Source organism: Mauremys mutica, chromosome 6, assembly GCF_020497125.1.
Source record: "Mauremys mutica isolate MM-2020 ecotype Southern chromosome 6, ASM2049712v1, whole genome shotgun sequence".
In the NCBI taxonomy this organism is placed as follows: domain Eukaryota; kingdom Metazoa; phylum Chordata; order Testudines; family Geoemydidae; genus Mauremys; species Mauremys mutica.
In genome coordinates, this window is record NC_059077.1 from 57,547,171 (window position 1) to 57,574,898 (window position 27,728).

General features: G+C 37.3%; 1 protein-coding gene across 6 annotated transcripts in view; it reads right to left on the reverse strand.

The window, feature by feature from the left end:
- The window catches only part of MCTP1 (multiple C2 and transmembrane domain containing 1), a 445,369-nt gene that overhangs the window by 154,456 nt on the left and 263,185 nt on the right, over nt 1-27,728 (reverse strand). For all 6 annotated transcript variants that reach the window (XM_045022335.1, XM_045022331.1, XM_045022332.1 and 3 more), the window contains 2 exons: nt 15,655-15,841; nt 10,545-10,638 (listed from right to left, as the gene is read on the reverse strand). In XM_045022335.1, the coding sequence (XP_044878270.1) occupies nt 10,545-10,638; nt 15,655-15,841 (281 nt within the window). The remainder of the gene's footprint in view (nt 1-10,544; nt 10,639-15,654; nt 15,842-27,728) is intronic.

Here is a 27,728-nt window from a genome sequence, read left to right on the forward strand (position 1 = left end):
CAGAGGTTAATGTGGATATTATTAACTTTAATGATAAAGAATAATTGTTTTAAATACAATGTGAATTACAGTCACAGTGGACATTTACATTCTATAGAAAGCTGAATATCACTGAATCTTTTAAACTTGAAAAAAGAGATGGATACAATCTTGCATCTCAGGACGTTTACTTGCCACATACCAACTCTAAAAGGAAATTAGACACTGATTTCTCTCATTTCTTAGGGTTTCTATGTTACAATATTTCAAAAGAAAAGAGATGATCACCATTACAAAGCAGAATAAAATGTACTAGCTAACCAGAGTAAACTGTTATTGTATCATCTCCTTTGTTCACTTATATCTGCATATGATTGTAGAACATGATTTGTGTGAATTCATTGTACACAGAAACAGGAATATGGTTAAAAGTTCCCTTTCACTGCAGTGTCTAAATGCCCTTTTCTGTAAATAAAGACAAAGTATCTGATACAATAAATTAATTACAAAAATGAAATTATGACAACACTTATTTACTGAATACTTTGATGTATCACTTTTTTCCATAACTCTCTTCTTACTAAGTTATATTAATACCAGTCCAGTCAAGAAGGCCAAATAATAAGTGACAAGAATCATGGTGGACATTTGTTCACATGCTCCTACTCCTCTAGACTGAATCTAATTTCTCCATCATTATTGGAAAGAAAACAACCCCCCAGTACGCATAAGTTCAACTTTTTTCAGTTTACCTGAAACAAATGAAGGAATAATGTTGACCTAGCTTTAGGACATAAGGGAATATCATGACACTTTACATGAGGTATCCCATATACTCTTTACTACCCCAAAAGAAATTTTGTCACCATTGCCATCTCCATCAAGGAATAACATCTTATTCTAAAAAGAGGGAAGGGATCTCACATGGGAAGACAAAGATTAATCAGTCTTTGTCCATGAGCATATTTTTCCATATACTAAAGCCCTCATATCTGAGTTAAGCAGCTGTATGACAAAGCACCTTGTCACAAGGTGAACTGGCCCTTTAAGGGGCTTTTGGGCTACATCTGTGCCAGTGTTAGCTTGCCCCAGGTAGAAGAAATAAGTGACAAAAGATCAAGTGGCTAAGAGTTGGCCTGTGGTGAGAAGAAGAGGAGCCTGTGGTTCAGTGAGGGAGGGGTAGGAGTGGGATGGGGGCTCAAAGGGAGAGGGACTCCAAGGACAGGAGACCTGGGAACTGATTCTTTATAAAGAGACAGAGAGCAGCCAGGAGGGCTGGGGATACAGGAAGAGACACCAGGAAGATGACAAGGCAGTTTTGGACTATAGAGGGCAAATAGCCTCATTGTTCCAACCCTGGTAACCCATAGTGGATAGCGACTCCCCATATGCTGCCACTTGGTGAGGAGGAGAAGCGACCCCTGGAAACAAGGTGTGGATGGAGGGACCAACTAAAGCCCCAAAGAGGTAGAAGCTGAGCTCAGAAGAAGGGCAGCACTGGAAGATTTGTGTTTGTTTTGAGCTACAGGGCTAGATCACTGCAGCCACCTGATGACACTGGGGATCAGGAATTCTAGGAACTAGTGAATGACTGAAACTGAAGAAAAACTGAGGCAGAGGCAGGATCTGACACTAGGTTCAGAGGGGCCTTGCTACTCTTCTCCATATTAGCATTTCTCCTTGAAGCATCCAAATTGAAACTCATACATCATCTTCCATTGTGTGGTCTCTGGAAGTATAAGCACAGCAAACCTTACTCCAAGTTGGAAATCAACATGTCTCATCTTGAATAAATGGACATCAACCACAAAGACAAATCCAGAGGAATCTTACCCTTCATCTCACTGGCTCTGGACTCCTGACAAAATAACTATATGCTGTAGTCCCTTTCCCAAAGGGCTATCATTTCCCATGTGTCTGTTTAAGTATTTAGCACAAAGGGGACTGGACCAGGTTAAGACCTCTGGGCTGCCTCAAAATATTAATAAATAACAATAACTATATCAGGAGGAAGGGGCACTTAGAAGTCTAGGCTCATAAATTCCACTCAGCACCATCACAATAAAATTAATTAAAAAAACCCAAGAACTTGACTTGCTTCTATGATTACTTTTGTGACATTCCAATTTCCATTTGAACCCAGGATGCTTCCCCTTTTTACTTCCACTTTTGCAACAGCTTCCTGCCTCCCTTTCCAAATGAATCTCCTTGGATAATTTACAATTTACCCTTGTTGTACTGTCTCCCCTAATCAGACCATAAAAAGGGAAAACTCCTAACCCAGGGGACACTGTTCCAAATCAGATTTTTCCAGAAGTATTTTTAATAATTCCTGCTAACACATTTTTCCTTCTCTGATTCTGTAGTATGAAGAGCCTAACTGACACATTAACTCATCTTGTTTCCTTCCTGGACATCATCTATTTTTTCTATCTTGTCTTCAAAACACAGGCACATTAATTGGTGGCTCCTTCATGGCATCTAAATGCCTTACACAAAGCAACATCAAATTAACGTTAGCCGCAGTGATAGAACTCTCAACTGCCTCAGCCCCTTGTTCTCCTGAGCAAGTCACGTGGCCCTAACCTATCCCTTCCACCAAAGCTCCAAACCTGTTGTAGGGTTCAGAAGCCAGAGGAAACCTTTTATTCTTAGCATCTCTTCTTCCAAGTGAAAATTCTTTATTTCAGGGCAAATCTCCTTTTATTTCAGGTAATTCTTCAAGCAATGTAGTTGCATTTTTGTACTCTCTTTCCAACCCTGCCAAGTCACTAAGGCACTGCACAGATAATTAAGATACAATAAGAATAAACTATAAGAATTATAGTATTGGGTTAGTGTGTGGGTGCTGAAGGTTGTTGATGGTCTGTGACATACAGAAAGACCAATTAGACAATCGAGTGTTCCCTTCTGGCTTTAAACTCTATGATGCTAAAAAGCCAAACATGGGCAATCATTTTTCAAGATATGCTCACCCATACTAATGTCTTCTCATCTACACATTTTAAATATTAGCAGGAAATAGCCAACATACCATTCAGTAATCTTTGCCTCCCTATATGGTATCTGAATGAACAATAACAATGAAACCACTGGTGACACTTTTCCAAAGTCTCTATTCTCATCCTCTTTTTTATCCTCTCATTATATTAGGGCCTAATTCAAAACCAATTGAAGTCAATTGCAGTCTTTTTCTCACTGACTTCAGTGGGCTTTGGAAAAGGTCCATAATGCTCCCACTGAATCTTATATGACAACTTGGGATCTACTAACCTACCTATTTTGACTACCTCAAATCCTCCTTTAAAAATGCACTTCTTCCACAAAACTGTCCAATAATAATCCCCCAAAAGAAGAAAAAGGTATGTAATAGAAAATATTTTAAAGAATCACACAATTTTAGATTTCATCTCAGTTTTCTCATCTGGTGCACTGTACTTTTGGCCTTTTCTGTTTAACTTCATGGGCCAATGATGAAAAAGGCATTTAAGAGGATGGAATGGATTTAGCTACTGTATTTCAATGCTCTTGATTCCCCTTTTCTTTAATCCCAACCACTTTAGCAATGCAAAGTAATATATGGGAGTTTTCCCTGATTAAAGGCCATCGAATTTGGCCCTTGATTTAAATTTCTCACTGGCTATATTTTACATAGGTTACATGCAAAAACATTTTCATTATAAAGTGGTATTAATTATAAGCAATGTGAAAATATTAATGTATAGAACTCTCTCCTGCATAATATTATTGGGTTAAATAGATTAGAAATTTAAAAAAGTGAGACTTCAAATGAGTATGACTAGCATTTGCAGATACATTCATTTGGATTAAAATGACAGTCACCAATATTCATACTACAGGAAATAAGATGACTTCCAACTAGGATCAGGTAGAATGTTTCCTTTATAGAATTACGTGCATCATGTTTTTTGTATTTCTTTTTTTCATATTTCTCTTAAAAATCCATTGTTAATAACTGTTGGAGAGAGCAGAGCATAACAGACTTAAAGGACGGGTGGTCTCTCCAAAAGGGTAATTTGTATGTTCTTAATCAGAGCTGCCATTGATCTATTTTCTCCCTAGAGCTGCTAACCTTCACAGAGCTAAATTCATTTCAGGAGACACAAGAAGTGTACAATGCACCTCTATATGCCCCAAAAAGCCCACTGTGCCCAGTGAAGATTCATTTGCAGCGCCCCCACCAGCTCCACTAAGCTACACAGATGGGTACAGTAAGGATGCACTGAATCAACATGTGGTCCTGGCCATGCCTCTTTCCAAGACCATGGTTACATTGTTCCTTTGGCAATTTTTTAATTTTTTTTTTTTTTTTTAACTAAGAAGGACCACGTACCAGCATAAACCAGGAATGAATGTAGCCTAGAACCTAAATTTGTGTGGGCTCCAATAGACCATAAAGCTATATACAACTACGATAGTTTATATTACTCAAGCAAATTCTAGTATAGAGTTTGCTAGATTGTAATTAGGCTAGAAATTGAATATCAGTTCTGTTCCCAAGATAAACATAATCTGAATTATTTTTTGCACTGTTCATATTATACTCACAGTCATTCCCTTCCTGCCTCCTCCTGGCCCTGAGCAGACCTTTCCTTTGAGACCTGCAACAGTGACGACTTTATTTTGAAGACTTAGAAATGTCAGAAGTCATTTCAATTCCACTTATCAAAAATAAGTTCATAGGCCTTCTCCTCAGAATGTAATTCATTTGCTAGAATTGAACGTTTGTCATTTATTGTTTGAAAATATCACAAATCATCATGCAATTGCCCATGGCTGGCCATTGTGATCTATGAAACCCATTGCCAAAAGTCTGTTCATTTTTGGAAAAACTGCGAGGCAGTTTATGACGGTGGCGGTCAGTGCCATTGGTGCGGCCTCTAACGTCACAAAGGTTGCTGCAAGCTCCCTACCAGCCACCTGCCTGCAACTGAGCAGCTAGTATGACCTCTGGCCACAAGGAACGATAGCTCAACAGCGTGTTTATGGTCTGTGCTATACCAGATGTCAGACTAGATAACCATAATGGTCCCTTCTGGTCTTAAAATCTGTGAAGCTAAATCTATGAGAGGCTGCCTTAGCTAATAGATTAAGCACAGGACAAGACCAAGAGACTCCTGTGTTTTAATGGCAGCTTTGACAATGACTCAGTCTGTGGCCTTAGTTGAGTCACTTAACCTTTCTTAGTTTTCCATCTATAAAACAGAAATGATGATAATATCTACCTCACATTGATATTGTTATTGATTAATTATGTGTTTGAGTGTCATGAATATTCAGGATATCTGACAAAGACATTCAGTTCAACAACCACATTTAAACAAATGTTGCAGAATATTTGCATAAAGCAAATTTCAGGTTAGTAATCACAAATATTTGCACCAAAAACCTGATTCTGAGAGCTCTGCTCATCCAATCAAGGAACAGAAAATAGTTTTGTTACTCGGTTTTTCCTTTCACAAGTTTTTCCTTTCATAAGTTAAGACAGTTAATTACAAGTGTGAACTAAAGCCTTTGAGTACATAAAATATTAGGGTCAGTTTAAGTTTTTATTTACCTTACAATATTGTATATTTTGCATGATTGGTAGTTACTTTCATAAAGACTAATTTAAAAACTTATATAGACACTGGATATGCTGCTACTAGATAGTGCAAATTATATTTGGAGCCATGATCTCAAAGGGTTATTAAATTTGCTCCAGCCATTTTTTGTGTAGAGCCTTCCATATCTGTACTCAGAATTACCATTTGTGCACATAAATTTGACATCTGATTTGCAAAATTTTGCAAACATTTCAGGAATAAATTCAAATGATGTGGTTTTTTTTAAAACATGTCCTTAAAAATGTACAGTTAAAAAAAGACCATCTGCACTCTACATTCTTGAAATTTTATCATCTTGATTCTGATCCTACTTTCAATCAAAAATTTAAACATTGAATTTACCGGGAACAGGATTAAGTGTCTTATATAAAAGTTTGAAAAAATATAAAAAATAGTTCACTCAAACTGCATTTTCTTTCTGTTCTCTGAAGAAGCTCAGTGCTATCTATGACAGTAAATCCAACTATTGTAAAGGCTTTAATAAAATATACCTTTTATACCAAGCTCTATCTATAAATCTCAGAACCTAAAACACACTAACAATCAACTGATAATGAGGTCAGAAATACAAGTAAATTTACTTCTAATGAAGTCTGGAGACACAGTAATCAAAGTGTTAAAAATTCATTTCATGCATATCTCATTTGCCTCTTAGCTGATATTTATCACATAATACTGTGAGAAAGTAGAGGTCTAAGATGCTCCAGATAAATGGCTCAATTAATTGTACAGAGGTAGCCCTCTTTGAGCTGAACCAGAGCTGTGAGCTCTTTATTAAAAGCACTATTCTGTAGCCCATAACCTTGTTCCTTGACTCCTCTCTAGTTTCCAATTTAAACAAGTCCCCATGCGGCATGCTCTAAAGGGCTTTGTCTCCCTGTCATTGTTAAGAGAGCCGAGGCATCCTGGAAGTGTGAAATCAGACCTCATGAGCTGAACGGTTCCCCAGGGAACGCTGGACTGAGCAGAAGGTCAAAGTCATGGGCTGGACCATCTGAAAGCGTCTGATCACCAGTCTGTGTCACAGCGAGTGGGGTGGGGGGAGCTAGGAGACTGGAATTGAACACATCTTAATTAAAGCCCACAGACAGCAAAACAAACTGTTTTCTAGGCAGGCTGTCAAATGGGGCTTAGATTTAGCACTACTAATGAATATGAGTTGCTAACTCTTATTTCTTAAGATAATAAGAGTCTCAGAGAAGTTGATAAAAATGGGGGCATATCTTTTTCCTCTGTTTTCTTCCTTAAATAATCTGCCATCGATAATAAGGCAGCTTTCTTCAAAAGAAAAGCACTAACATGTCTACCTTAATAAAGGAGTAGCAAACACCAACTTATTAAACCAGTAGGTTTTTCACTCCAGAGGGCTAAGCCTTCTATATATGTAACCTTGTTGCAGAAAGGAGAATACCATTTACGTGACTATTGCTTTAACTGATATTGTATTTCATTTTAAAAAGTGCCTACTGCTTTCTGAAATATATTTGGGTTAGGTGCACATAAAATATATTAATTTGAGAAATCAACTTACATGATGATTCCATTATGCTTTACCTTTCACTATATTGCCAGTATATACCTTCATTTACAAGGACTTAATTGTATATACCACAAATGGCTTGCCTCTCCGAGGAGACTTTGATCCTTTCTGGGGAATCACAAGCTAGCTGAAGGTAAAATGGGGGAAAGGGATGAGATAACTTTTTCTTTTTTTGTTGAGGACTTGGGGGAGAAAAATCAATCGCAACCCTGCAATAACTCGCCCCCAAGCACTGAATAGGTAATGTTCCGTAGGGAATTTAAATGAAAATGTCTAAGGCAGAAAAGAAAAACCAAACAGAGTATTTTGTTCTATTCCATTTGGTCAAATTAGAATTCCAAAAATCTATTTTGTAATAATTTCCCAGTGAAAGCCCTTTGCTCCACCACATTTCCCAACTTAATAAAAGTTGACATTGGTGAAGGCCCTAATATTTTTAGGCTCAGGCAGGAATTCCATGACCACATTTGAGATACACTGCTCTGTATTTTTGTCCAGTGCAAGGAAAGTATATTCTTACAGTAGGTCAGTTCCTTTAGAGACCAATCCTACAACATGCTCAGCACTCTCCATTACCATTGAAATCAAGCTGGAGTGCTGAGCACTCAACACCTCAGAGGATTATGCCCTTTTCGTGTGTTCCTGTAAATGGGTTCACCGAATAGTACTTTTCAATACGTCTCAAGCCTAGTTATAGCACACTTAACAGTGACCAATTTTCAAAACTGTAGCACCCAGTTTCTCAGGCTGTGAAAGCCTGCCCACAACTTGACTGAAATTTCAATCCACTCTCGTGTCTTGTTCAATGCATGTGTATGTGTGGGAGTTGTAAATGGAGGCCTTAACCACCCAGTTAATCTCTTTTTTTAATCTGTATTAACCTTAATGATTTGAAGTGCACTGTCCAACACTAGGCTATTGAGCCTAAAGAAAAAACTACCCTCTACTATCAACAGTTTATTAGGGGCTTAACTGAAGTGACCTACTGTAGTAGTATTCAGCTGAACAAGGCTATGGGCTTTTTGTGGAAAGGAAAAGAATTGAGGGTTTCATTAAAAAGTAATTTGTGCTTTTTACTCCCTCATTCAATGGGACTCTCAATTGCTCTTTATTCACACAGAGTTAATACAGTATTACAGTGCTTCTCAATGAATGTATAGTAACAAAAGAAAAATTTTACATTTTGAAAGGAAAAAATTCTTTCTTACTGTAGTAAGATTGATGACTACTTAAAAGATTACAGAAATCTTTCCCACTCTGTGCATATGCTTAATGATGGAATATTATGATTTTTTTAACTATTCAGCCTAAACTAATGAATTTTGACTTATTACTTTATATTAAAAAAGGCCTGTAAGTGAAATGGGATATTTTCAGTCTACAGAAAGGGAGCAAATCAAACAGGTACTGTACAGGAGTGTCTGTGTTGCTGATTAGACTCAGGAGAAAAATCCATAAGATTAAATCAGAAAAAAAGGATGTATTATTATTATTTGTATTATTATAGATAAAAATGCAGATTAGCATCCTGATCCATATTCATATGAGCAATTCTTAATCACATATGTAGCGTTGTTGATGTCAGCTGGTCTACTCACATCAGTAAGGATTACTCACTTAAGTAAGAGTTGGAGGATAAGTCCTAAATGCTATTTACAAGACACTTTACTGGAGGTATACGTGGGATGAACATACAATGAATAATTAAAGTCCAAACAATCAGCAAATAAATCATCAGTTATTTCTAAACATACATTATTCAAATTCAAAATTTAATCTGAAGGTAGATCAGTCACATAATTCTAAAGGACATTACACAAAACAGGTGTAAATTACAGCATTTCTTAATAAACCTTTTGGTTGCTTTTCAAACCGATGGCATTTTTTTTCCCTCAAAAGGTGCAATAATTTGTATAAAGTTTGAAATACATAGCTCTTTACAAACACCTATATTATATAAATAATTGTTCTGGCTATTCCTGGTGGACAAAATATTTAGGACACATAGAAATGGGGAGGATATCAAATATTCTTTCCACTTGCTAACCGACAGTCATTCTGAATGTACAGAGTCTGAAAATAGTTATGCACATCTCTAATTGAATCAAATGTATTTCCAAAAACTTCTGCAACTGGCACAAATGACATGTTGATCAGGAAGAATTCAAGACTGAACAAGACTGAATTATCCCATTTCCCCTGAATAACTTAATCTCCCTCTCTGTTCAGACCATATTGGATTATAAGGTCAAAGCAGAGTGAGGAACCTTTAGAAGTGTTTCTCCAATCTCTGCCAAAGAAAGAATCTGTTATTTTGCGTTCCACCAACTGGATGACCTGCTTCAGCAATAAATTTTTTGTCCTGTAGATCATCTAAGATAACAAACTATTGATATTCATGTTAATTTACACAGAACTATTAAGAAAGGAATTCTCTACCATATATCTATATTTATACCTGTGACAGAACTTGTACTTCAACTTTCCAAGTGGCAGCTAAACCAACTGGGTTAATTTAGTCAGCATATTCATGAATTCTTACAGCCGCAATGGCTACTCTCTGAAAGAGGACAATTTCATCTTGTTCCATTCAGCATGTGCAGTGTGTAGGTGGGTGTACTTTTAAGAGATAACATATTTCTGAAGAAAAATGGTTACTATGACTGCAATGATTATTCTTAAATAATTTCCAAAAAGCAGAAGGCAAAATTATCCAATCAGCTAATTTTTAGTACAAGGACAAAACAAGGAGATTTAAAAACAGAATGATTTCAAAAATGTATTTTCTTCTGACTATTTTGGAAGCTGTTATTCAAGGTCCAGTCTTTTACCTAGAATGGGTCATTTACATTTGTAGTGCTGATTGCAGGAAACTATTTCTTTGGAAGATGTTTTATTTTTTTATTTTAAACTACAAAAACAATGTGGCAAGCTCTTTAGCCAGTACCAAAATATTATTTTGTTGACAGCTTTAGAGAAATATTTGAGCCTATCATATTTTGAACTGTTAATTCATTGCAGTTTTGATTCTGAGAATTTTGTATATTTGTATCCATTAAAGAATAAAGTCCTACATTTGTAGCTCATGAAATGTCTTTGCAGGACCTCTGATGGAGAAAAGGTGTATTTCTTCCTTCCCATAGATACTCTAGATAGGATTCTATTCACTGGTATTACAAGGGCTCATAGCCCAGCATATAAAAAGTTTTGGTTGTTTGTCTGGGGATTTTCTGGCAATAGAAGATGGGATTATTTGCAAACTGGGCAATGAAATTCTGACACACTTACCTTCCTTAAACTTCACACCTTGTGGAAACTGATTGATTTTTTAAAAATGACCAAATCCAAGACTCTTTAATTATTCTATCTACTATCACAGAAACTGAATCAGTCCTTGCCTGTGACATCAGCTGCCATCAATGCTTCTGCTCTGATGACCTTCACCTGTAGAAATCCTACATCCTTCATGTTGTGAAACATCCTCATTGTGCTCTAAACAATAATAATAAAAAGTTATTATGGGCTGTGTGGAGAGGAAAGAGGTTAATGATTTTCCCTCCCCAATCCAAAATTCATTAAATACAATGCTATGTTTCAAATGATTGCCTTCTTAATTTTTAATTTCAATAGGAACTTACTGTTATCAGTCTGTTTCAATTCATTCCATTCCCCAATCATTATAAGATAAAAATGGAAGAGTATGTCAGGATAAAATATATTAATAAGAAATTAATGCTACTGTATTACTATCCTAATATTAGATATTTGAGCTATTAACTACAACGTTTTAAATTTTGATATTCTATTTAGAATAACAAAATATAAAAAGTAAAAATGGTTCAATATACAATAGCTCCTCTTGCACATGAGAATCATACTTATGCTTTCCTTGTTATAGCTTGTGCAAGACAGTTTCATGTGTGATTAAGGGCCAATTTTTTTTTCCCTTGAGGAATATATGCAACTACCACTGTGCTTAACAGGAGTGACACATGCAAAGAGAGAATAAGAGACTGAAAGATGGCTCTCAGTACATTACAAGGAACTCTCATAATAAATCTCTTTTCCCCACCACCAAGGTTTATGTATAATTTAGACACATTTTATAAAACGAAGAAGAAAAAATTGGAATAGGGTATTAGCCTTTATTCATGATAAGCAATCTTTTTGGAATTCTCTGTTAGACAACTATTTAGAAACAGTATTTTGTTGTGTTTTTAAATAACAAAGTAACAGCATGGTATTACAGTAACTGAGTGCAATAGGCAAGAAACATTTTTTTATACAGCCTGAATGCAGTGGCCAGTTCCACAGTTGCAGTTTTAACCCCACAGTTAATTGAGAGGAACACTGCTAGCATTTATGTTATACATCTAAATCAGGATCTCCAAAACTGGGAAACTAAAATTAGGCTTCCAAGTCCAGATTTAGACACCTAGGGATGTGGTCTGATTTTCAGAAGTGTTTGAAAATATTGGCCATAAAGATTATAATTTGTGCACAAAGTCACTCATCAACACAACACTTGGAGCCATTTTTTTTAAGGCCTAATAGGTTTTATGCCCATGGCCTTATTCTATTATTGTGACACAGATAAAGAATGTGAAACCTCTTACTTATGTCTGAATGTTTATAACAATGTTTTGGTTTGTAGGTCATGCAAGCATCAACAGAGACACTGAGTCAAGGATTTTGAATTCTATTACATGGGTAAAACTGACTATTATGGAAAATTAGAGTTTGATGTGAGTAAACTAACATTGCTATTCTACATGTTAAAGGTGCTGTTTGCATATAATCTTAAATATTAGGCTGCTTGAAAAATATATTTTATTTATGCATACCAAACATAGCCATTAAAATGTTAAGAGTATAAAATGCATCCTTGTCTTTTATTAATAAGAAAATTTTGACAGTCAAATCATACTCTGACATTAATTTTATAAGTCCCATCTGACTGTTTATTGTTTACAGTGAAGGTTTGACCAGGGTATACTGAGCTGAGGAAATGCCGTTATATGTAATCTCATATGCTTTACTTTTTTCATATATGAAGAGTGTTTATCACAAAGATTATGTTTTAATCTTTTCAAACATTTGTTTATCTTCAGAAATCTGTTTAAAATAGACAGATGACAAACTTTAATCAAAATATACTTCACCCTCTATTTATGTGCTTGCAAATTGAGGGTGGTGGAGGTGGTGCTACAGATAGTGATGTTATAATTCAAATGTTTGTTGGCACAGTCTGTCATTTATTACAATAATGATCGAGTTTTGGAAGCTTCTTATCAGGGCTGGTACCATAACACAAATAATTTCCCTCTTCTAATTCAGTGTGGAAAGGGGAAGAGATTTACAAAATGGTTTCTGCACCATGTTTTTTTTGAAGCTACTTAACCCAAGTTTCATGGCGGCTAAAACAAACAAAAAACAATAAACCCTCCCAAACCCCCCAAAACACATACAACATTGGGAAGCTCATTCTGCAAAAAGGCAACATTGCTATATTTCACTCTCAATACCTGATACCCATCTTCAGACTCTGCAGAATAATTATTGTTTGAAATTTTAGTTTCAGCAAGTCAGCTGATTTAGAGTCATTTATTGCATATTCTGACAGACTGGGCCCCTGACATATGGTACAATATTATTGTAGGGACTCTATGAAATATGAATTATTTTAACACATTACTTTAAATATGTAACTTTAAGTAATGGCTTATCAAAAGATATTCTGTCTTCTTATTTATGATTATTGTTGAAGGCCTCAAAACCTGGATGGTTTCTGAAGCCTGAAATTTCCATAGGAGAGGAATCTATGATTTGCTGTGAATCCTTTCAGCCCTCAATAGATGGGAAAAGATTGAAATGCTCTGGAGATGAGTCCTCTTTATTTTTTTAATGAAAGGCTGTATAATATATTTTCTGTATGGCTGCAGCAGCTGTCAGGGAGAGCATCTCAGTTCAGCTCTATTATGGGAGAAGCAATACCCCACCCTATGGCATCGAGATACACTGAGGGGCCAGTACTGATTGACAGCTTGTCACCGTGACGTCTTATTCCATCTCTGTTATGGAGAAAATTAATGTCACACCACCAGCCTTATGACTCGCTGTCATCTTAGAACCGCTCACCTTTTATCAATGCTCTAAATAACATTTCAAGCCCATCGTCTCGCGGTGGACAATCCGGTCAAGGGACATTAAATCGGATGACTGTGAAATGTCATAATAAAAATGGAATGCTAACAACTTCTTCTCTAAACTAGCTCCTCTGGTTTTTAAACTGTGACAAGGGGGACCAGGGGTTCAGCACACCCGTTCTGAAAAGGTCATACAATCTCTCTTGGTCTGTACCCATTACTGCACTCCTCCCCCGAACCCAAAAGGAATTAATCTTCTCAGACAATTGTGGTAAAATAACGGTTCAAACAGTAATGTCTGTTTAATTTGTAGGGCTCTGATGTACAGCTACAAATGGTTAAATGACAGTAATAGAGTCATTTTCCAAGGCTACTTGATCTGATGCCAGGGTCAGTTCATGGACTGCTTTTGGCCGCAAGAATGGGTACAAAATACATTTCAGATGGCAACTAGATTCTTTTAGAAAGCAAAAAATAAAAAATCCTAAAATAAAGACACCAAATGATATAGTGTATCTCACTAATTGCATAGTACTGTTTTATTAAATCTCTGTCCTTTAAGGCAGGCACAAAGACTGAAGATAAGCAGACAGCTAAGGAAAGAAAATTTGAATTCTGTAAATACTGTATTGTAAGTCTTTGTCCTCTATTTCTGCTGCTATTTATGGGTCACTTTAGTGAACAAAGTATTGCAATTTCTCAGCAGGCATTCCAATGTTAAAATATAGAATACATGTAATTGTAAACCTCATTTTTCTACCACATATCAAATAAAATACATCCTTCAATCAATGCTTATTTGTTTGCTTAAGCTTCATATGCACAAGACTGTGCATATGGAAAACATTTAAATTTTGAAAAATGATATTTTGTATGTAAGAACATTTCAGAATAAGAAATCATTTGAGCATTCTTTTACCACATAAATAATGCTATGTGTTTAATTTATGAAGCAAAACAGAAATTTAAGAAAGCTATGTAAAATATGAAGCAATAATATTTTTCTATACTGCTGCTAAACTATGAAAACTATTAGTATCACTTAACTTGTATCATACTACCACAATAATCCACAAAAATATGGTATTTTTACACTTGATATCAAAATATATGTAACTATAAAATTAATCTATCAGAATGCATTATATTTATAAAGATCTATTCTGACAACAGACTCTGTATTGGTGGATACCAAAATCTGAAATAATTGTCATAATTGTAATTATTTTTCAGATATGGTGCACAATACCTTAGCTCTTAGCTGGGTTAGAAAATATAATGTTTAGCCTTGCTAAGTCACCTCTATTAAACTGTGTTTATGATAACACTATTGGTGTATGAGTTGTACAAGCATTAGCAGACAGCTGATTCAGTGGAGATAGCCAGAATAAATTTGCTGAAGCGCACATCCTGCTAATCTGTTTGAAGAATATTGTACAGCATTAGTACTAGCACTTCATGTTATCTGCACAGCCTGATAAGGTACATCTTTATTAAATTCAGTTATTGAAAGGATGTCAGTCAGGGAATAGGAATATTTTAAAATCTAAAAAAAAAAAAAAAAAATTAAGCGGCTCTTTGTTAGTCAGAGCTTGGTTTAATGGCTGAGTGTCTAGAGAAGCCTTCTAAACACCTGGCAACATTGTACAATAAAAGCTTTGTAATTTTAAGTGGAAATAGCTTTTTTTTTTAATTCTTCATATGTAGAAAGGCAGTTACTTTTAGGGATTTAGGTATTAATAACTGCTGGAGTAAGAGCTCCCCTCTCTGTTGCTTTGATAAAACTACACAGATTCTGCACCATGTGAGGATGCTGGGAAATAAAATAATTTGTTTCAGAATATTCTGAAATGGAAAGATGGTTTAATATCATTATTTTAATGACACAAACCACTGCTCAAAATTCTAACACTTAGTCAAAAAATAAGAAGTCATCTTGCTTTCTACTATGCTGTATAAGAACTGCAAAACCTTTGAAAAGGATATGGGTGCTGAAATGAATAGTTGCTGTTGTAAAGATTCTCTGAAAAACAGTACAACTGCTAAATAACATCTTAAATTATACTGCACTTGGAAACAAAAATAATCAAAATTACATAAAGTAGTTAAATTAACTACTTAAATGACACGTGGTCAAATACAGTAGCTGAATATTCATGTACACAACATTTATAGAAAGGTAAATTTTAGGACTCTGATGATGTTATCTAGATATTTAAGTCAATTACTACTAGTACTAATTATTAGCTTAAATCAGCACCATTGATTACATAGTAGATATGTTCAGAATTTTTTTCTCATAGTAGTTAGTTAATTATTTGCAACATTATGTTAAAAAGGATAAGAGATAGGTGCTACATACATATCTCTTTAGTATTTCCTCTCGCTCTTTCTGGTCCTCCAAGGAGTTGACAGAGAGGTCAGAGATACTGACGGCAGCTGATGCTGTCAGGGTGACCAGCAGCACCAACCATCCTTCTCCTTCCTCCAGCTGCAACTCCAGCTTGTGAGTTTGTTCTCTACTCAGGACCGACAGGTCAACCTGACACCTAAAAACAAACGTTTTGAATCAGTGAGTAGCTTTCTTCACAAGATCAAACAAGAGCCATATGGGCAGACCTGCACTCCACTATGCAAAAAATAAATAAGTGGAAATTCCTTCCCAGTCTGTGGAAGGATTTATCTTCAGTTTCAGCCATATCTCTTGCCTATTTTTAGCTTCAACTCATTATATTGCAGAAGCACTGTACACTTATTTTAAATATATACACTAGAGAGGGGTCAGAAAGAAAATCTACCACCAAATTAGGGTGCTAGAAATCCAGATTCAGATCCAAATTGGAAGCTTTTGTCGGTCTCGTATATACAAATAAAATAAAAGAATTAAGTGTGCCTTTTTAAATCTTTGAACACTAAAACTAATACCAGTCATGCTTTTAAAAAAAAAAATTCTTCATTAAGGGATTGACTATGACAGCAGATAACATGGCTGGACATGGGAGTAAGGGGAAGGAGGAATCCCTCCAATGGCTGCATTAAACCTCCTATGGTGGTTCTGGGTACAAGAGACAGAGCAGGAGCTGCACACACTATACTTCCCACTGTGAGCAAGTGGACAGGAGTAGCCTCTACATGAGCCAGCCAACAATGTCTGGGCACAACTGAAATATGGTTCATCCTTAAAAGCCAGAGAGAAGCAAGGAAAGAGTTGTGCACCACTACTCACACAGGGCCGCACCTAAATGCTTAATCAAGCCTTAAAAGAGAATAATACAGTCAATAAATATTCTACATATATATTCTAGGCCTCTTGTAATTAAAACTGTCTGGTATTTTTAATATATTAGTGTATTTTCATATATTTAATCTTTCCTAGAATGTAGCTATGAATTTCATATTATGTTCATTCTGAAAACTTATAGAACTGACACATTACAATGAATAGGAATCATTAAAAGTATTACTTCAACTATTTATATCCATAACTTTTTTTCTTAAAGTTATGCAATAAATTAACAATCTATGAAAATAAAATCCAGATAAAATAAATGGATACATTCTACTTATAGTTTTGCCGTTTTATAATGTAGTTTTAAAAGCAATTATTTAATCTGACAGGTCCATGTTCTATCTGGCACTCTGACTAAGCTAAACATTTCACAAATTCTTTTCATAAAAAGGTGAACTGATTTTGAAGAGAAAGATAATGTGGTGACCACAGGGCCAATAAACTGAGAGACAGGTGGCAGACATGAATAAATAGGCATTTAAAGACAGGAAATAGCCAATTATGAGAATAAATGTGGCCCCATAAAATGGGCACTCTGCTATCATGGACAGATTAAATTTGTTACAAGGATATACCTCCCCTCCCTCCCATTTACTGTATATTGTTTAGCTGTTAAAATTAACCTCTCCAAAGTTGATATACTTATTAGATTAAATGTATTATTTTACAATGAAAAATTTTATAACCGAGTAAAAGAGCTTTCGGAGCTTGGCATTTATCTTTCATTTTGGATTTTTGTATGAAGACTAGCAAGCAGTGGAAGGAAGTGAGAGAAATAGGAATATGGAAAAGATTTAAACTACCCTGGTCAGTATAAATGCTATACATCTTCCTGTGCTATAAAGTTACAATTCTGGCTGCAATAAAGAACAAATACTTCTTTACTACAATGAATATTGGTAATTAAGTATGCAGCGATCTAATATAACGTCAAATGATCATTACTTTACAATTAAAGGTAACAGGTTTATGATGATTTGGATTGCTTCTAGTATTAAAATCTGGTATTATATATTCCTGTGTAGTTATTTTGCACCCCCAATGCCCCTCCTCCAAAATAAGCAGCATACACCCTAAAGTATCCTTAAAAATGTCTCCAGTGATCAACACAGCAATGTTGTCATGGACAGTATTACTATAAACATGGTCTTTAATTTGAATAGTTTAAATTCTGCCAACAGGGTCAGTAAGAGAGAGTCACTAGGACTTAATGATATCAGTAATCCAACTGTAATCCAAAATAGACTAGTCATTTTAGAGTCTTAGCCAGAAAAAAAAGGAGAAATTGATGAGTTTTGGTATACACACACATACAGATCTATTCATCCACTAGTCTGTCTGTGTTATAAATGCAAATAAAGAACCTTTGTGGAATGTTAAAGTTGAAATATCAATACCAAAAGTTATATTCTTCTCCTCCAACATTAACATGCTATTCCACATATCAATTGCTATTTTTGGTATATGTTAAAAGGGACACCATCAACCTGAACATCAAAACTCTATTCAAAATGGCTGTATTCACAATTCTACAGTTACACACAACATCTAAGATTACTGTAACTAAAAGAAGTCAACTGGAAAACATTTCTCTACTTCAGCTGGTTTATTCTACACATTCAACAGCAGTGCATAACCAGTCAATGTTTATTTTGATAGCCAGTTTCACTTGATGTGTCATAGATTATCACCACCACTCTGGGCAAAATGTATATGCACACTCCTTGTCAGGACCTGTAAGGGGGTGCTTTCCAGTAACATAGCAGCAGAGCTACTGCTCTTTCTGAGTTCTGGGGCGCAGAGTATGTCTCTCTTTTTGAAGCTCCTAGGACCCCTTGCATAGAGCAACAGCAGCAAGGGGTGCGCATCAGATGAATCCTCTTTCCTCTCAGGAATCACACGAAGGGCTAGGGATTGTTTGTTACCTGGGGGCTGGAGCAGAGAGATGATCCATGGGAGCTTTTTCTTGCTTGCTTGCTTTCTACAGATAGTCAGAAATAGGGGACTTTTTCTGAGGAAAATTTCAATTTTGGGGGCAAAACATGAAAACTGAAATATAGTGGCCAAAAATGAAATATTTTGTTTTGAAAATGCCATCATGGTGCCTTATGGGAGTTGTAGTTTGGGTGCCTCAGTCTCCCATTCTTTTCTATTGGTTACGTTCACTAAGGAAACTACATTTCTCATCGTGCATTACGGTCTCTCCTCTTTCTGAGGCAAGGCAGTACATTATGGGTGATGTAGTCTATCTGGAAAGCCCAGCCCACAAAGGAGACTAGGGACATGAGGAAATCAAACTACAACTCCGATGAGGCACTGTAGGGGCATATTCTATTGAAATATTTGGGGTTTTGTCCAAAATATTTCAGTTTACAGGCATTAGTTTTTTCAATAAAAAAATAATTTGTCACGGAAATTAGACACTTTATGGAAAACTGTTTAGTCACAAATCACATTTTACATTAAAAACATTTTGAATGAAAATTTTCAACCACGCTACTTCTTTCCCTCATCAGATCCTTGCATGGGAGCAGGGATGAACAAAAGCCTGAGAGAGGGTAAGAGTAGGTGGGGTTCTTCGTTCCTTAGAATGCCACTGCTGGTTCCAGTGAGGCGTTTAGAAGCTGGAAGGTCTTACTTAAGTGCTAATGCTATTGCTGAAATATCCTTTATAAACATCAGTAGGGAAGCTATAAAAACTCTTATAAATTTTTAAAGAATTTAATAAAAACAAATTAATGACATGCTGTTTAATCTATCTCAAAGAGTTCAAGTTGACAGCACCCTTTAATAAATATTACCTTAAAATTCTTATTTAAAAGGAAAACAGACATAGAAAATATTATCCATATAGAATCATAGAAATGTAGGGCTAAAAGGGACTTTGAGAAGCCACTGAGTCCAGCTCTCTGTGCTGAGGCAGGATCAAGTAAACATAGACCATCCCTGACAGATGTTTGTCCAACCTTTTCTTAAACCTCCAGTGCTAGGGATTCCACAACTTCCCCTGGAAGCCTCATATCTCCCTTATCTCTAAATCTCCCTTCTTGCAGATTAAACTTTTTACTTATTCAGCCTTCAGTGGACAATGAGAACAATTGATCACAGTCCTCTAAACATATTTGAAGACCTATCAGGTCTCACCTCAAGACTTTTTTCCTCAAGACTAAACATGTCTGTAACAACCTTGGGGTTCATTAAATAACAAACCAGTGAATGAGAAAGGAATATAACTTTAATAAAACAAACTGGAGAGTTTCTGAAGTGAGTTGCTGCACACAGCCACGTGGTGTTCCCAACCCATCTCCAGGGCACATCTCCAAATTCCCACACTCACAATATCGTGCCTTATGAGAGAGCATCTGCAAATCACAATCTTTCATAAACATATCTCTACATCTTCCCTCTTAAAAAAATGAATTAACTCATATATATATTTTACACACACACACAACAGCTAACAACACATACATTACATTCTCAACCCATCTAGTACATTTCCATAAACCCAATGGGTCAACTACCTAGAGAGGAGAGGTTCCAGAACATCACTCTTGAGTGAGTCTTTACCATTCACTTTCCTCAAATATCCCTTTCTCCAGGCAGGTTAGCAAGTCTCTGAGTCTTTCAGGATGTTCAATGTCCCACTCTGATCTTCTCAGTATCAGTCTTTCATTAGAGTCTGAGTTGTTCTCTTGTTCCTTGACAGTTTCTCCCGTGTGTGTTGATGATAAAGGATCAGTCAGATGGAAAATGCCAAAGTCCACCTCAGTTGTCAATGTGTTGGAACTTTCTAGAATTACTCATACATCCCTTTGATTACGTTGAAATGTGTCCCCCGGTCTGTCTGGACTACACAAGACATTGGATGCAGCTGTTCTTTAATAGTACCTAATTGGCCCCAAATATTAGAGGTGTGTTAAGAGATGTGAGATCATGGGCCCTTTGTCAAAATAATATTTCTGATTTTCTTTAATCTTCCGTATGGGTGCATTGTTATGAGATTTCAGCAGGTTATCAGTAATTGGTAAATTAGATCCGATCCTTCTTCCTATTAACAGCTGAGCTGGAGAAAAGCCATACTCCAGCGGTGTACTTTGGTAAAATTAATGAAGATTTGTATAAATCACCCTCCACTGTCAAAAGTCTTTTTCATAAGGTTCTTTATTGTCCGTATAGACCTTTCCACAAGTCCATTTGATTGGGGGTAATTTGGACTTAATGTTTTGTGATGAAAGTCCCAATATATGGCAAATTGGAAAATTGGCACTGGAAAATTGCGGCCTATTATCGCTGAAGACTTCATCTGGAATTCCATGTCTGGAGAAGAGTCCCTTCCTGCCAGCTGTCACTGACTTACTATTAGTACTGTGCAGTGTGCTAATTTCTGGATACGGAGAAGAATAATCTGTGTCTATTAAATAAACCTTTGATTGCCAGGTAAATAAGTCAGTGCCTACCTTCCCATAAGGCCTTAATGGAAGTGGATGAGGTCTCAGTGGCTCTGCTTGGTGGCATGGCTTGTATTTCAAGCAGGAAAAGCAGTTTCCTACCACATTAATGATGTGATTGATCCATGGTCAACATAGCACCTCTCGTGCTCATTGTTTGCACTTCTCAATTCCTAAATGACCCTTGTGGATCTTCTGAAGCATTCCTTTTCAGAGGCTCATTGGAATTACCACCCTACTGCCATTGAAAATCACCCAGTCCATCACAGTAAGTTCATGTCTGCAGTCCAATACTCTCTTATACTTGGATAGCAACTGTTTATTTCTTCAGGCCAGCCTTTAATTATCACTTCTTTAAGGATTCCAAATGATTCATCTTTCTTCGTTTCCTCTCTTATTTGTTGCAATTTCCTGTTAGCTATAGGAATTGACTTGACAATCAGACCTACATAGGCTTGCATCTCTATCTCTGAAGTCTTCCCTAGTTTTGTGGGAGCCACTTCTCTGGAAAGTGCATCTGCTGAAATATGAAATTTACCAGGCATGTAGGTCACAACCAAATCATACTTTTTCAGCTTTATCATTTGTTAAATAACACTATTAGGGGCTTGTGGGACATTTCAACTTCCACTGTCTATCCATAAATATACTGACTGAGTCTCTCACAGGCAAACAATATTCCCAAAAACTCCTTTTAAATCTGCCGGCATCTGTTTTCTGCCTCAGTCAGTGATTTGGATGTATCATGCATATGCCACTGGTTACCAACCACGCTCATGCTTCTCTAAAATCACTGCACCTAACCCAGACTGTGAAGCATCTGCTGAGATTTTAATAGGCCTTCCTGGGGCATAAAACTTCAAGACTGGTTCTTGTATCAGTTGTTGTTTTAAACCTTCCCATGATTCATCCCAATATCATCCATTTTTATTCTCTAGGAGTTTTCTCAAAGTTGCTGCTTTGGTAGATAGATTAACCATTCCCAGGAACCATTGGACAGCTTTCTTTGACTGGGGATGTGGCATCATTTCAATGGCTGAAATCTTCTTTTTATCAGGTTTTACACCTTTATTGGAAATAATGTCCCCAACAAAAGTCAGTTCTGTAACCCCTAAAACATGTCTCCTTGTTTAGTTTGAGCCATAATCTGTTCTCTGGTTGGTAGTTTGAAACATTCTCTTTTTATAGCCTTGTTGAAGTCTCTGGGATCAAGGGTGGCTCCAGGCACCAGCGCAGCAAGCACATGCCTGGGGCAGCAAGCCGGGGGGGACAGTGGCTGGTCGTCATGAGGGCGGAAGTCAGGGAGCCTTCGGCGGAGTTTGTGCGGGAGGTCTGCCGGTCCCATAGTCAGGTTGAGAACCGCCAAATCTGCGTGACCGACGGACCTCCCGCAGAAACACTGCCGAAGGCTCGCTGACTGCCGTGCTTGGGGTGGCAAAAAACAGAGCCGCCCCTGTCTGGGATCTAAGCATATGCGTAGCTGGCCATTACTTTTCTCCACAATGACTAGGGAGTTCACCCATTCTGTTGGCTCCTCAATTTTTTGTATTAATTGCACTGATTCCATCCTTGCAAGCTCAGCCTTGAGTTTATCACAGAGTGAAAATGGCACCTTTTTACATGGATGGATAACTAGAGGGACCTACTTGTTTATCTGGACCTTCAAGCAACACAACCCCTGAAACAAGTCATGATATTCCTGAAAGAATGCTTCATAGCCAGGTTCAATATGATCTTGTAGTGGGAGCATCAATTTTACCAGACTGAGTTTCTCACCTCTGCCCCATAGCTGCTAAATACAATTCAAATCTGTCAATTCTTTCCAGTTCTCTGCAACATTGCCTGACAATTGCAGATGGGACAGAGGTTGAAACTCATCCATTCTTGGCTTTTTTCCCTTCTTAAGATAGTCAAGCTACTATTGTGCTTACCAAATACATGCAAAGCCTCTGTGTCTGGTGCCCCACCTGCTTCTCTGGTGCCTCCCTTTGTCTCTACTTTCAGTCGCAAACTCAGAAGTTAACTTCAAAATGACTACAGTTTCCTTCTCATTCAGTACTTCTGACATCATGTAATGATCTTGGGGTTGATTAAATAACAAACCAGTGAATGAGAAAGAAATAAAACCTTTTAATAAAACAAACTGGAGAGCTTCTGTAGTTTGCTGCTGCACACAGCCAAGTGGTGTTCCCAACCCCTGCTTCCAGAGCACATCTCCAAATTCCCACACTCAGAACACTGTTCCGTATGAGGGAGTGTCTCCAAATCACAAATCTTTCATAAACATCTCTCTACAATGTCCAGACTTTTTTTTTTTTAAATCTCCATCATAGGCCAGGTTTTCTAAACCTTTTATCATTTTGTTGCTCTCCTCTGGATTCTCTCCAATTTGTCCACAGCTTTTCTAAAGTGTGGTGCCCAGAATTGGGCACACTACTCTAGTTGAGGCTTCACCAGTTCCGAATAAAGTGGGAACATGATTTCATGTGATTTACATACGACACTCCTGTTAATACAGCCAAGAATGATATTAGCTTTTTTTACAACTGCATCACATTGTAGACTCATGTTCAGTTTGTGATCTAGATCCTTTTCAGCAGTACTACCACCTCACCAGTTTTTCCCCATTTTGTAGTTGTGCATTTGGTTTTTCCTTCCTAAATGAAATACTTTGCACTTATTTTTATTGCATTTCATCTTGCTGAATTGAGACCAATTCTTGAATTTGTCCAGGTCATTTGAATTGTAACCCGCTCCTCTAAAGTGCATGCAACCCCTTCCAGCTTGGTGTCAACTGCAAATTTTATAACTATACTCTCCACTCCATTATCCAAGTCATTAATGAAAATATTGAATAGCATCGAACCCAGGACAGACTCCTGTAGGACCCCACTAGATATGCCCTCTCCATCTGACAGTGAACCATTGATATCTACTCTGAGTATGGTCTGTCAACTAGTTGTGCACCTAGACTGCATTTCCCTCATTTGCTTAGGAGAATGTCATGTGGGCTTGGGTCAAAATCAAGATATATCACATCTGCTGCTTCCCGCCTCCTTACTCCCATCCACTAGGCCTGTAATCCCATCAAAGAAGGAAATTAGGTTGGGTTGGTAAATTTTGTTTTTGACATCAAGGATGAGAGCTGTCTATTCCTTATAACCCTACTATCCTCTAGGTGCTTACAAATTGTTTGCTAGTAATGTGTTCCATTATCTTTCCAGGCATCTAAGTTAGGCTGAGTGGTCTATAATTCCCTGGGTCCTCTTTGTTCCCCTTTTTAAAGACAGATACAATGTGTGCCATTCTCCAATCCTCTCAGACTTTACCTGTCCTCCATGATTTCTCAGAGATAATTACTGACAGTTCCAAGATTGCTTCACCTAGTTCCTTAAGTAGCCTAGCACGAATTTCATCAGGCCCTGACCAACCTGAATACATTTATCTTATGTAAATATCTTTTCACCTATTCATTTCCTATTCTGGCTTACTTTCCTTCCCCTTTGTTGCTAATACTGTGTTGAACATCTGGTCAAAATTAACCGTTTTAGTGAAGACTGAAGCAAAATAGGCATCAAACACCTCTTCCTTCTTGATATCATCAGTTATTAGCTTTCCTTCCCCACTAAGTAGAGGGCATACACTTTCTTTCATCTTTCCGTTATTCTTAACATATTTAAAGAACCTCTTTTTAAATTGCCTTTTATATCTCTTGCTAGGTATAACTCATTTTGTGCTTAGCCTTTCTGATTTTTTCCCTACATGCTTGTGTTATTCTTTGTCCATGTTTCCAGTTTGGATTTTCAGGTAATTAAAGGGCTCCTGATGGAGCCATATTAGCCTCTTACTATTATTTCTAGCTTTCCTTTGCATCTAGATAGTTTGCAGTTGTGCCTTTAATATTGTCTCCTTGAGAAACTGCCAGCTCTCCTGAACTCCTTTTTCCCTTAGATTTTCTTCCCTTAGGACCTTGACTATTAATTCTCTGAGTTTGTTAAAGTCTGCTTCTTTTTAAGTGCATTGTCCTTATTCTGTTGTTCTCACTCCTTCCTTTCCTTAGGACCATATAAATTATTCTTTCATGATCACTGTCACCCAAATTGCCTTCAACCTTCAGATTTGCTACCAACTCCTCCTTGTTGGTAAGAATCAAGTCTAAAATTGCTGTCCCCCGGTTACTTCCTGCACTTTATAAACTAAAACACTCCCCCAATAAATTCCAATAACTTACTGGAAATTTTGTGTTTTGCCATACAACTAGGTACTTAAAGTCCCCCATTACTACCAGGTCTTGTGTTCTGAATATTTTTGTTATTTGTTCATACTGTTATATGAAATGCCTCATCCACCTTTTCTTCCTGTTCTGATGGTATATAGTAGACTATATGCAGTTTGGCAGAGTTAGTGGTATGGAATAATATGGAATTTCCTGGCTTTTGAGTGCCTAGTATTTCAATTTTTAAAAATGCATTAATGTTGGCTTTTTTATTTAATATCCCAAGTCTTTTAAAAAAGAAAATATATTTTAAAATTCAGAGCTGGTGGGGTTGGGTAACTCACAAGCACTTCTATTTGTGATAGGGGCACTTGTTTGCTCCCTGAATTTGAACAATGTCTGTGGTGGAGGTCTGGGGCTTGAAGGAGGGTTGCTGTCTCAGAAGCTCATTTTCGCTATGATGAAGAAACATACAGATCCTGTGACGGGTTGGATCACAGGAACCCTCCTTGGGAACTGCCAACTGATGTGCCAAGACTAATTCTGCCCCTGATTTCCCTGCCAGCCTGGGAATCCAGCACCCTGTCTTGCTGAACCAGACATGCCAGTCTGTTCTAACACAGACCCAGGGTCTGAACCACGTGCCCCAATGCTACAGACTTAACTGAAAGCAATTTACAGAAGTGTTCCTGTCTTTAACACTCAGATGCCCAACTCCCAATGGGGTCTAAACCGCCCAAAAATCCATTTTGTTCACACTCTGTAACACTGATAGAGAGATATGCACAGCTGTTTGCCCACTCACAGGTATTAATACATACTCTGGGTTAATTAATAACTAAAAACTGATTTTATTAAATACAGAAAGTAGGATTTAAGTGGTTCCAAGTAGTAACAGACAGACCAAAGTGAATTACCAAGTAAAATAAAATAGAACACGCAAGTCTATGTCTAAGAAAACTGAATACAGATAAAGCCTCCCCAGTTCCAGTAAGCTTCCTTTTACAGACTAGTCTCCTAGTCTGGGTCCAGCAATCACTCACACCCTCCTGTAGTTACTGTTCTTTGTTCCAGTTTCTTTCAGGTATCCTTGGGGGTGGAGAAGCTATCTTTTTTGCCAGCTGAAGACAAAATGGAGGGGTCTCCCACAGGCTTTAATAGACTTTCCCTTGTGGGGAGGGGAGACCCCCTCCTCTCTCCTATGCAAAGTCCAGCTCCAAGATGGAGTTTTGGAGTCACATAGGAAAGTCACATATCCATGCATGACTGAGTTTCTTACCAGCCAAGCCACATTCCCGGGAAAGCTTCGATGTGGATTGGTGTCTTAGAGGTCATTGTTGTCTTAAGTGGTTCTTGATTGGGCATTTAATTTGCACATTCCTTTCTCAATAGAAATCAAGCAAGTATACAGCCAATACTCCTAACTTCAAGTACAAAAATGATACATGCATACAAACAGGAGGAATGTATTCAGTAGATGATAACCTTTACATAGATATGTTATATGACATTTGTAGCATGAAACATATTCCAGTTATATCATATATACATTCATAACCATATTTCCATAAAACAAGGGTCGGCAACCTTTCAGCAGTGGTGTGCCGAGTCTTCATTTATTCACTCTAATTTAAGGTTCTGCGTGCCAGTAATACATTTTAACATTTTTAGAAGGTCTCTTTCTATAAGTCTATAATATATACCTAAACTATTTTTGTATGTAAAGTAAATAAGGTTTTTAAAATGTTTAAGAAACTTAATTTAAAATTAAATTAAAATGCAGAGCTCCCGAACTGGTGGCCAGGACCCGGGCAGCGTGAGTGCCACTGAAAATCAGCTTGCGTGCCGCCTTCGGCACACGTGCCATAGGTTGCCTACCCCTGCCATAAAGCCTTATGGGGGGCACCGTCACAGATCCCGTGACTAAAGTGTCACCCTAGTGTTCTTAAAAGTGTAGAGCGCTTTGCCTGTAATACTAGTGCATATGGTAGTTCCTTCAAATGGGACGTCCTCTACAGCAATTTGGACTTCCCACAGGATCACAGATACCTAGAGGCAGGAAGCACATCTCAGAGCAATAGTGGATGGTCCTCTGTATCAGAGGTGGCAAGGGTGGCTTACAAGGAGGTCCTGGTGGTCAGGTGTTCTTCCACCATCAGAGTATTCAGATGTTCCTGTTGCTTCTGTGGTAATCTGTGATATGCTGGAGAGTCTCCAAAAGTAGAAAGTCATATTTGGAAAGCAAAGCTTGATAATCTTCCACCCTCATATGGAGGCTGGTGGAGAAACAGACCTTGAAAGAGACCAGTCTTTTTGAATCCTTGTTATGAGGACTGCTTCTAAGGTTTCCCTGCTGTTTGGACTTACACTAAGCTGCTTCGACCACTAGAAAGCCAGCAGTAGGGTGCTAGGAAAAAGTACTCATATCACTTCTCAGGGAATTGCTACTTTCTGTCCGCTCTCTGAGGTGGGTGAAATGG